At 44.2% G+C, this 12,456-nt stretch overlaps 1 protein-coding gene across 1 annotated transcript in view; it reads right to left on the bottom strand.

Moving 5' to 3' along the window:
• VWA1 (von Willebrand factor A domain containing 1) overlaps positions 1 to 5,900 on the bottom strand; it is a 268,972-nt gene extending 263,072 nt beyond the window's left edge. Inside the window, exon 1 of the mRNA XM_088458647.1 lies at positions 5,444 to 5,900. Within this exon, the coding sequence (XP_088314773.1) occupies positions 5,444 to 5,516 (73 nt within the window). The 5' untranslated portion in view covers positions 5,517 to 5,900. The remainder of the gene's footprint in view (positions 1 to 5,443) is intronic.
• Positions 5,901 to 12,456: the final 6,556 nt, after the last annotated feature.

The raw sequence follows: 12,456 nt of genomic DNA, 5'->3' as shown, positions 1-12,456 counted from the left end.
CAATGGTCGAATGTTAGCATCCATGTCTTGTTAATTTACCTGCAAAGTCTTCGGGGTATATTTACTAATGTGCGGGTTTACAAAAGTGGAGATGCTGCTCATAGCAACCAATCAGATTTTAGCTAGCATTTTCCAGAAGGTACTAGATAACTGATAAGAAGAATATGATTGATTGCTGTAGGCAACATCTCCACTTTTGTAAACCCGCCAGGGCCGGAGCTAGGGTAGTGCGTCGGTGCCATCGCATAGGGCACCACAGATCAGGGGGTGCTGTTTGGGCCTGTCAAATTTATGTAAAAGTAAGAGGAAGCTACATTCTTGCTTGTAGCTTCTTATTTCATCCCCAGCATCTCCTGACCTCTCCTATCTCTTCCCTGGCCCTTCTCCATGAAGCCAGGGCCCTTTTTTGGGTGCATTATGTCCCTTTGAAAAATGAGGGGGACGCCAATGCTCTTTCTGGCACAGGGCACCAAAAGGTCTAGTTACAGCTCACTTTAGTAAATATACTCCTTAGTGTCAGAGAGACGTTTATCGAATTAGCCTTAGACAACCATTAAGGTATACAAATGACGCCTCCAAGATTACGACAGGGAACTCACACCAGCAACTTGAATTTCTATTACTACTGGTAGTTTGAGTCTCCTGACATTAGGTGAATAACTTGGCAAATAAAGGTCAGCTTACAGTCATGAACAGAGGACCTGATTCAGACCCGCACGCGAGCGCATAGCGCTTGCAAGCGGGTCGATGGTCGGCCAGTGCGCATGCACGAGCCCCGGAGCAAGTGATAACTTCACTCGCTCATGGGCTCGCTACAAAACGGGGCGGCTGTCGATGTTGACCGACAGCTCGCCCCGTTTTGTAGGCGGGGGGTGGCTGGACAAACGGAGGCATTCCCGAAGTAACGCCTGCTGTTTGTGGGCGGCCCTACTGACATCATTCGTGTTATTGTGTTTTTTTTAGTTTTTCTCTGTGGGGGCCATTGTGAATGTGTTTCTTCTTTTGAGACCACTTGTGTTTTTTTTCTTTGGGGGCCATTGTGATTGTGTTTTTCCTGTGGGGGCCACGGTTATTGTGTATTTTTCTGTGAGGACATTGTGATTCTGTTTAATTTTGACTAACTTTAACAGAAATAATAACAAATATCAACATATTTTAAATATATGTTGATATTTGTTATTATAAATTATATTTGTAAGTTTTAAAATTTTGTTTAGTGTGTCACGAGTTAGAAAAGGTTGAAAATCACTGGGTTAGACAGCGAGGAAGAAGCATGAAGCAGCAGGTTAGGATGGGCGCTGGAAAGCTTTGATGAAAAAGTGGGTCTTGAGAGCCTGTTTGAAGATTAGCAGAGAGGTGGAGAGTCTGAAAGAGAGGGGGGGGGGGATATTCCAAAGGGGGAGCAGTACAGGTAAAATAGAATGAGGAAGTAATTAATTGGCGACGGGAGTGGGAGGAAGTAATCAATTGGCGACATGCATTTGGGGAGCAACGTGGGCGAGCAGGTGTGTGGAGGGAGATGAAGTCAGAGATGTAAATGGAAGAGGATTGGGTGAGGGATTTGTAAGTAAGTGTGATAAGCTTGAATTGGGTTCTGAAGGGGAGGGGAGCCAGTGTAGGGCTTGTAGGAGAGGGGAGGAAGATACAGAACTTTTGGAAAGGAAGATGAACCAAGCAGCATCATCAGTTTTCCCTCTGTTCTAGATCATGCTAGGGCCTGGACACTTTGGGTCAGATGCACATGGACTCACAAATAGCGTCTGCAAAAAAAATCTGCATCTATACGACCCATTCAGAGTCAGTCGCATGTGCAAGTCTTCAGCTGTGACTCCCTCCCCTTGTTGATGCTGGATCCTGACTGGGGCATGGTTACACTCAGGGGCGTATCTATAATGGGTGCAGGGTGTGCGGGGCACACGGGCCCCTGGGTCCAGGAGGGCCCTACACCGCACACCCTGCACCCATAGTATTACTTACCTCTCCGGAGTCCCACATCAGAGCGGGGGACCGGTGCTCTAAAAACTACTGGAAAATGTCCGCCGTGGCCATTTTCCCATAGTTTGCGCATGCGCAGTACAGGAAAAATGGCCTCCGTGGCCATTTTCCCGGTGACCTGCGCATACTCTATAGACTCTGGGTGCACGCTAGTGCCCAGTCTACAACTCCGGCGCTGGCCACGCACAGCTCAGTGCGCTGCCGGCCACCGGACAGAGAGGAGGGTGCCCGTGTCGAGACTGCACACGGGCCCCCTCCTCTCTAGAAATGCCCCTGGTTACACTGTACTGTAAGTTTAAAAAATTGCAGTATACAATGGACACACATTTTAATGGTTGGATAGAGCAGATAATGAGTACCCAAGTGGATTGGAGCATGTAAAATGCAAAGAGTAGCAGACGGAAATAGAACAATTTATTTTATTTAATTTAGCACTTAAAAATGTATGTTCTGACTTCCCTTTCCCCAAATGAATATGAAACATTCTTTGTGTAAAACAAGTGTGCTCAGCAATGCGCTTTTAAAATAGTGTTGCAGCAGTTTTAGGTGTTTTGCATAATTGGGTGTGTTTTCATTGTGTGCAACCAATCACATGCAGTCATAATTATCAACATTACACTTACACCAAGGCCAGAGATCCCACCAGGAGGCTGCTTTTAAGACTTGTCAGCGCCCATTTTAGTTGTGCTTAGCGACGACACTCCGTCACCATGCCTTAACTGCAAGTGCACAGGCACTGCCCAATATTGCACGCATATTCCAGCTCCGGTCTCAGCCCCCTACACCTCAATACACAGACAATAGAGAAAAAAAGATGCAAATCTCGCTTCCACTTGACTCTGTAAAAGGTCCTTTATCTTCAGCGTTGTTGGGTACTATAACCCATACAGAGCTCTATCGAAAACAGAGCCCTCCAAAACAACAAGCTGACCCTTGACTTCAGGCAACAAACCAATGGCAGAACTACCACATGTACCATGGGTTACCATGACTACAGGGCGCAAAGGTGAGGGAGGCCCAGCAATGCTGGTTAGTAATTCCATACCACTTGTTTGAGCGTCTGTAGGGGTCGGCCCACAAGCAGTGAAGCCCTGTAGGTTCGGGGTGGGGCCTTACTGTGCATGCCCAGGCTCCAGCGCAGGATTCTAATGACCTCTCTCTTGCTGCTGCTCAAACCTTCTGAAGAGTAGAAGAGTGGACAAGTTGGACATAGCAACCAATCAGCTACTAGCTAGTATTTGTCAAGTACATTCTATAAAATGATAGGAAGAAGCTGATTGGTTGCTATGGCCAACTTCTCCACTGGTCCACTCTGTAAAAAGATTTGATACATCTTCCCCTTTGAGAGCAAAGAAAATGTTATGGTGTTGGAATAGCTTGGACTGGATGTGTATCTTTACAATGAGGCAGCAAAGTGTTTTGCAGGTAAACAGTTCTTCAACATGATGCGTCCTGTAAAATACTGTAGGACAGCTGGGCAAGTTCAGCTCTCAGAGACAAGTGGATAAGAGTTACACACCCGTAACCCTAGCATGGGGAAGACAGGCACAGTATATAAGAGCACACTCACTAAAACCATAAAGGCAGGCGTGCAGTTTTGAAGTACTTTGCATGAGGTAAACGTCCACTGCTACATGTGATGGGATGTGGAATACACTGGAATAACAGACACATACCAGAGCTTAGCTCAATGAAAACAGCTGCTCTGATATTTAAGAAATGAATTGTCACAGCTCATTTCCCTCTACAACATACTCATTTTATTTTCAGTATAATTTCCACATAGAAAATCTATACCTTTAATATAGTACCTGCCACACACTGTGCCAATCACGCTGCTGCACCATACTCATCTAGGAGTTATCAGAGCAAATACCTCATGGTACAGTGCATTCACTCCAGTTTTCAAGAGCTAACTGGTGCCACTTGTCTAAACAAAATCCATCTGCAAGTCAGATACATGCAGCTGCTTTATTACACTTATATACAGTTTTACTATCATACAGTGTTTAGCAAATCACTATTATTACTATTGCAGACTGCAATTCAATGCAAAATACTACTTCCTGTGTAAATAATCAAATGTAAGTTATTTCACTTTAAGCAGCAGTGTTTGGATATGATCAATCACTTTACAGCTGCAAACATTAACAATTATGACCCTATGTATACAAATATATTACATATGTATAATACTCAGTAACCAGGACTCAACAATCTGCCTTTAGAAATACTATAAACATAAAGACTACTGAACAATGTTATTCTTTGTTATTTTCTGCCACTTATATTTTATTTTAGAAACAAGGGTACAATCCTTTAAAAAGTACAATGACTTGCAGAGTGTAGAGAGTGATGTTATGACAAGTAGGACCATGCGGTTTGGGGGGCTCATTTGGATGCAGGTGCAGTTACACCTTTTAGGAGGTCTTGTAGACACCAAAGGGCAGGTGCAACGATACAGAATGTTGATGCAGACTGTCAGCATCACTACACTGCAGCGTCTGATTGGCCGATTGCCTAGTGACCTCTACAGCTGATAGTACTTACATTACAGCATTGACATTCTTATTTGGACTGCTGCAGGAAAGACATTTCCCATTTGACGATTACAAGGCAAAACAACAGATGTTTGTATTTCAATTCATTTGTATTTTGTAGTCTATCCAATTGCATTTTATATTGAAATTCAAACTTTTGCACTTATTAATGACTGAAGACAATATTCTTTCTTGTGCATAGGACTTTCACAAAATTATTATATTGCGTACAAGTAGAGTAATGTAAATTTAGCATGTACTAATAACACAGTGACCCCGATAATTAACATAATGAAGACCCCTGAATGATTGCACCCAATTTCCTGGCTACTTAAAAAGCCAAATGGTTCCTAAATATAGTTGGCTCCTGAATTCTTTATACACAACACAATCTGATTAACTATGGATCAAGGCTTTCCTACTGGCTGCTCAGGGTCATCTGCAGATCTATTGTATAAGGTTTTTATTGTGGCCCACACTTTCCAGAACGTTCATATTATATGGCATCATTTTGTAGTAGTAATAAGTGCAGCATTGGTAACACTCTTCCTGTAAATCCCTGCAAAGCACCTGTAGAGATAAACACTTTGTAGCTGTACAATTGTGTAACTACAAGTCTCAGCATATCTACCAATACAAACTGGCTAGGCATGCTGTCAATATTGCATTACTGCTCCACCTACATATATGCAAAAATAAACATATATGTGTGTGTTTACAGCTACAAATAATACAAGCACATGTTTTATTGCTAGAATAATTCATGTAAAGTCTAGATGAAATAAATCACCTGTATCCGATGGCTTTTCAATCTCCCACTGGACAATCACAAAAGTGGGTCACATTAATGTCACCCTGTACAATGTGTTCAGTGGGTTAGCAGGCTGTCAGCTAATTAGGGCACTTACCTGCTTTGGGTATAGTCTGTCCTGAGGAAGCCAATAGAAGAGTGTGCAGAGAGAGTACTAGGAAGACAATCATATCAAAGTGCAGCGTGGGGAACTTATCTCTAATACCAAAACTTCTTCACATCAGGCATATTCATAAGTAGGGGGCATCTGAGACTCCGTCTTCTAGTTTCTCATCCCTGGGGGGGTCTTATAGGCTTATTTCCACAGTGGCAGTGGCACCATCTCCTGCCCAGAAGCCGTAGTTGCCAGTAAAAAATTTTAATAATTCGTTTAGAATGAGATTTCTTCACTGCTCCCAGCTATAACATGTGAGGAGAGGAGTGTACTTGTGTAAAATATAGTTTAGTATAATAATTGTAAAACTTAGAGAGCAGGTTACAGCGACTATGGCATGGGGAGTCTTGCTGCAGCAAAAAGCTGTGAACTCATCCAAAGTTGTGGCTTATTCTGCCCGGACGTGTTACACTACTGAGTAAGGAAAAGGAAAAAAAGTTTAATTCTCAATCTCTACACACCCTCTGTGGACTCAGACACTGGGGAGAGCTGGGATCCTGCTGGGTCCTACTGCCAGTCTCATTGTGTAAACATTACATTGTGATTTCACGCTGAAACAGCTGGATACAAATGACCAAGACTTGTACAAACTATAGACGGAACGTTAAGTGATTGTTTAAACACTGTGTTCACTGTAGTCTAGAGATGCTCTATGTTCCAGCAACAGGGTGAGAAAGAACATGTACTTTTTAGGAGCTATTCTGCCAATTAAGCAATTCATCTTTCATTAGCTGGAATACTTTACTGCTGCATCAAATGCTCAAGATTGTGTAGAACTGGACAGAGAACAAAAGAGGATGTGGAATTTTTTTTTATAATCTTCTGTTAGTAGCCTATGGGATGCAGCAATGTCAGAAATGTGGTCAAACACCCGAAAATGCTATTCTCGGGGGCTTGACCGCATTTCCCATATGCACCAAGCCTCGGAATCGGAATGCGATACATTCTGGTGCTTGGATGTGATGGGTAATGCCATCTTTAAGTGGTTTTGTCCAATAGAAGCCTACAGGCTTATATTCGCGAAAGAGGTAAGTCCGGGGCGCCCTTAGCGTTTGCCAAGGGGGGAGAGTTAGGTTTAGGTAGCATAGCGGGGGTTAGCATTAGGTTTTGGGGGGGATGTTAGGGTTAGAAACCCCTAGGGGGGAGGGTTAGGGTTAGGCACAATTGGGGGGGGGTTAGGGCTAGGCATCTGCCCCATCTGTGTGACGCCTGTTTGTCTGCCCCTCCCCTTTAGAATGTAAGCTCTTGCGAGCAGGGCCCTCTACCCTCTTGTGCTTCTCCTTACTTTATTTTCATCTACTTCTTACTCCCCATTAGGGCACCTAACACTTGGTTGCTTATTTTCTGTTGCTTATTTGGGTGTTATGGTCACCAATGTAGCAATGTTTATTATCCATGTCTTTGTCCTGCATTGTATTGCATTGTACTGCAAGTCACTTTTTTGTTTATCTACTTTGTAAGGCGCTGCGGAACACTTGTGGCACCATATAAATTAATGATAACATGCACTAAGGCGGAAGGGTTAGATTTAGGTACAAAAGGGGGAGACTTAGGTTTAGGCACTAACGGGGAGAGTTAGGGTAAGGAGTGTTAGGGTTAGGCTACAAGAAAGGAGGATTAGGGGGAGAAGGGGGGAGGGTAAGTATACTTACCTGACCCCTGTTGGGATAGCAACCATCGGGATGCAGCTGTTGGTGTTTTGACAGTAGGCATCCCGACAGCCGGCATTACATAACAATTCCATACCAGCATGCATGCGATGAGTGGCGGGATGAATCCCGTTCCCTGTGTCATAAAATCTCCAGGATTTGCAGTGCCATATTTGAATACATCACAAGGATGTATTAAATATCACATGTAGGGACAGAGCTTGCAAGAAAGCTCTGTCCCTGCGAATCCTCTCCGTACATTTTTCAGGGTATATTTGCAAAAATAATACCCTGATAGTGGTTCTGCGCATGTGCTACTGCCTCTAGCCCCCCGGAGTTTACACTTACCTCCTTCAGATGATTGGTGATCTGGTGAGCTCCTTGGTGAACCGGTCATCTGATTGTTGGGAATCGGTATGAAATACCGCCGGCCGCATGGCAGCGATTCCCAGCAGCGCCTGGCTGACCACAGCAGAGTTCCCGGCAGCGGAAGCCCGACAGCGCTGGAAATCCCGATCGTGGATAGGTAAGTATTGCCTAACCCTAACCTCCCCCCCAAGTGCCTAACCCTAATCCCCCCTCTAAGTGCCTAACCCTAATCCTCCCCTTCCCCGCTGCCTAAACCTAAGTCCCCCGGGGGGGTGCCTAACCCTAAGTCCCCCCCGGGGGTGCCTAACCCTAACCCTCTCTCCCCCTAGCCTAACCCTAACCCTCCCGGCGGGTGCCTAACCCTAAGTCCCCCCCAGGTGCCCTAAACCTAACCCTCTCCCCCACGGCTGTCCGCTTGCAGTGCCCGGCATCCCTTCTACATCTAAACGCCTGGCATTTCACCCTCACCGCATATGACAGTCGGGAAGCCGGCTGCCGGTATTAAGGCTGCTGGCTTCCCGATTGTATACCGATTGTTGTGCCCCAATGATCTGATGCAGTAAGCTGAGGATGCAGCACAGCATCTCAGTTTACAGTTCAGATTACCAGGGCACAGCTATCAGACTACCGGGTCACCGAGTCGCTCATCTGATCACCGCTCACCAGTCCCTGGGTACAAGTGGGTTTTTGAACTTTTGTTTTCTTTTTCACTTCTATCGGTGTTGCGCTCTATCAGACGCACAGGCTAATCACTGAAGCCTACAAGGCTGAGTTAGAGGTGAGACAGGGGGGGGGGGGCGGGTTATCACCAGGTGGCATTATCATCGCAGGGCTCCCCCACTACCCTGGTATTTTTTCACTATTCACTTTAGTACATTTGAAGCTGATTAGGCTGGTTGAAAACTTCCAATTGCCTAACTAGTCATTAGGGGGTTGTCCAATGGGTTCTGAAAAGGGATCCCAACATTTTTAGCTTAAAATTGGGATTTTTTATTTTTTTTAGATTTACTTTGGGGCTGCGAGAAAATAAACTGATTTTCTAACCGGCCATTGAATAGGAAAAACCTTGCAGCAGTGGGAAAAGCCCCAAACCGCATGGTTTTTAAAAATTTGGTTGCAATTGGACATGCCCCTCACTGTAAGATATTTCACACCATATTGCCACATATGAAGGAACAGGGGAAATGTGGGGCGCATACCCTGTCAGATTGGGAAACATAATTATGGAATCAGCATGTCTGACAGACCAATAATTAGTGGCCGATCATGGCAATACACTATACAATTAGCTGGGCGATCTGCCAATATTCAGCAGATCGGCCATATAATTGTATAGCATACTTGCCTACCCTCCTGCTTCCTGCAGGAGACTCCCGGATCAAGGGACAGTCTCCCGATGCCCCGGAAAATTAATTAAAACCCCCTCATTCCTCTGCTGTTGGGAATAACCTGCAGTAGAGCAGCTTCTCAAGCTGCAGTTGCTGCTGGCGACAACCAGGGGGTGAGCATATGAAAGAGAGGTATCTGAAATTATAGAGCTTCTGCAACATGGCCGCCACCATTCTGCAGTGAGGGCAGTAATTACGGTAGAGCTTATTTCACCTTCGCGTTAGGGACCTGGAAGTGACGTGAGTGAGAGCGGAAGTGCATTTCCATGCCCATAAAGGCCACCTAAAGAAGAAACTTGGCCCCTCGCGGGCTCGCCACGCTTCGGGCTCGGTGGCTCGCTACGCCTACCTTGTGAGACCACACCCCTTTTTCCTGTGCTTTTGGCGTGCTCTGTCCATTTATAAAAAAAATGAGAGGGGCCCTTCTGCTCCATGGGAGGTTTCTGTCCTCCCTGAGCTCGCCTTAGGTCACCTGTCTTACGGTTTGACAGGGGGGGGTATTTAAAGTTTGCAGGGGGGGCGAACTCCCTTTCATCAGAGGTTAACTGCCTCCCATTAGGGCAGAGAAATGCATCAGTTGACTCATCAGCTTTGGACAGCAGGTGGAACGCAATTCCGGAAGCCGGAAGTTCCGATACCAGAAGCCGCCAGCACGAGAACAGCAGGGTGCCTTGGCTATCCCGCTGACATCAGGTAGTCAGAAGCCACAGCTCAGGAGCAGATGTCCCTTTGCGCTGGGACTTGGCCGCATCCACCACCGGGTGAGCACCATCTATTGCCATGGGCTAGCGCTTCATGTGGGGCGGGGACTGAGAGCAAATTCAGGATCATACATCACATGGAGGGGTGTGACATGCACCGGGTCCGCAAATAATGTTATATATATCAAAATGGCTCACGTCAGAAAAAAGGTTCCCCACCCCTGCATTAGACCATTGGGAGTAAGGACTTACTAACCTCAGTAAAAAACACCAGCTGCGTATTACTAACAGCCTGCTTGCTTATGTTGTATTGAGAGACTAACCAATACCCTGCTGGCTATCAACCTGTGCTTTGCTGCTAATCAACTGAAGGGTTGCTGACTAAAAAATTTTGATCTTTATACTGAATCGATTGAAAATGTGCAATATTGTTATATGATTGTTGATTGATTTGTAAAAAGGGGGGATGGACGCGCTGTCACAAAGCAGCTGCTGATAAAGGGATAGTCAGTCCCTATAAGGAAACAACATACAAATATATATACAAAACCAGCGCTAAATAAGATGGACGGTGTAATGTAAACCACAAAGTTTTATTTAAAAAACATAAATACCTCAAATAAAAAATGAATGAATAAAAGTTCACAATAGAACAAGATAAATGAATGTCTGTTCCTGTGTAATGAACAGCTGGACCTAGGGCAACCTCCAATACGTCCCATACAGATGAATATATATATGAATGCAACACTTAATTACCATGAGGTGGTGTGTAAATCACCAGCACTGTCCTTATGAAGAAGCTGGGTGGTCTTCTTTACCCAGTGAAACGCGTTGAGACCCCTCTGTACTCCTGTAATACTGCTGGACTATAATTTGGACTCTGCTCTACTCCTCCTGGACCCCTTTGGCATATACTGGAACTTTCCATGTGGATTGGTTACACAGCTCACAAAGTGATGCGTCTGGAATGCTAAGGACTGTGCTGGTGATTTACACACCAACTTATTTAGTGCTGGTTTTGTGTATATATTTGATTGATTTGTATTCCACCTATTGAGATATTAATTGATGTGATTTTAAAATATTTTTTGATTTAAGTAAATATTGGATTTTAAATGAGCAAACTGTGTCAGGAGCGCTCCCATTCTTTCTTTCTATGCTTATTTAAGTGTTTATAAACCTTGTCCTTGTCCTGCATTGTTTTGTACTATTAATAACTTTTTTCGTGTGTGTCCATACGCTTATGTACTTTGTAAAGTGCTGCAGAACCCTTGTGGCGCTATATAAATAAAGGATATCTAACAATAATGAATATCTAGTAACTCACTGTTACTGTTGCTCTGTTAGGGGATCAAAACAATGTGCTGCCATGTTTACCACTCTCAAGAACCTTTGTCTAAGGCAGGGGTCTTCAACCTTTCAGACAGTGTGGCCCACATTAATAAATTCAACCAAGCCTGAGTGCCACTAAGCTATACTGGGGTAATTAGACTTTTACATTTAATGATTCTAAGACCTTTTCCAGACTCAGAAGGCCATAATGACTTCAAAAGGTAATTGTATTATATTAATGAATGAAACATGGTCTGTTTAACTATTTTGCAATAATATGTTCATGTCAGTGTGACACTTAGCATTGCTTTTGCTTGGCCAGCTTGTCAATGTTGGCATCAATGTTCGAAGTTGCTATGCACAGAGTATTCTCAAGATGTTGGTCTGTGATCTGAGTTCTCGCCTTGGACTTCACATGCTTCATCCTGGAGAAGAATTGCTCACATAGGTATGTGCTTCCTAACAAAGCACACATTTTCAAACATCTTCAAAGCGTGCCGTCAGAGATTAGGGAATGCTTCCTGAGAAATGTAGTCTTTGTAAAATGTAAACAAAGGATATATTGAAGAGTTTTTTCATTGACAGTAAAAGGCATTGAAAACAAATCGAAAGAAGACTGTTGATTACGGAAACCACTAAATCTCTCTTCGAACTCGCTTCGCAACATGGCTAATGTTGTAGTGTAATCACCAGGAGACAACAGTTGGTCTCAGCGAGAAGCTTAAAATGCGCTAAATCTGTTTTCGTGAGTTGTGCCTCCAAAATTTTGAGCTTTTCTACAAAAGTTTTGATGTGATCAAACAGAGTGTGTGCCAGTTGATCCTTGGATTGGAGCCGCGTATTTAGGTCATTCATATACAAGGAGATGTCGGTCACAAAGGCAAAGTTGCAAACCGCTTTGGATCGTTAAATTCCGCAATCAGCTTCCCCTTGGTTTGCATGAACTGCTCTATTTCACTCCTTAAGTCAAAGACTCTTGTAAGAAACTTCCCTCTGCTCAACTAATGCACGTCACTATAATAAACCACTTCGCCATGACCATGGCAATCAAAACTCTTGGAACTGGTGATGATTCAATCCTCGAGCCCTAATGAAGTTGACTACAGACACTATAACTTTCATGACTTTCTCAAATCCAATAGTTTTCACACACAAATTATCCTGGTGGATTAAACAGTGGTACTGGACGAGATCATTCCTTGTAGTTCCAGTACTTTATTTAGAAGCGCAACAAACCCTTCAATGTTTCCCACCATAGCAGGGGCGCCACCACTCCCACGAAGTTGGTTAAGCTGAATTCGAAACACTGGAGCATTTTCTTGGTGGCTTCCAGAATATCAGTGCCTTTCTTTGTTCCCTTCATAGGTACACATGCTAGCAGCTCTTCTGTTACATTGAAGTGTTGATCAATGCCACAGACAAAGATAGCCAGTTGTGCTGTATCCCTCACATCTGTGCTCTCATCTAAAGCAAGTGAATATGATGTAAATTCGTACAATCATGCCAAAGTCATT

The sequence above is a fragment of the Taudactylus pleione genome, unplaced genomic scaffold, assembly GCF_031769625.1.
Source record: "Taudactylus pleione unplaced genomic scaffold, aTauple2 ptg000845l, whole genome shotgun sequence".
Taxonomy (NCBI): Eukaryota; Metazoa; Chordata; class Amphibia; order Anura; family Myobatrachidae; genus Taudactylus; species Taudactylus pleione.
Note: the sequence above shows the minus strand (reverse complement) of the source record. Positions and strands in the feature narration are given on the sequence as shown.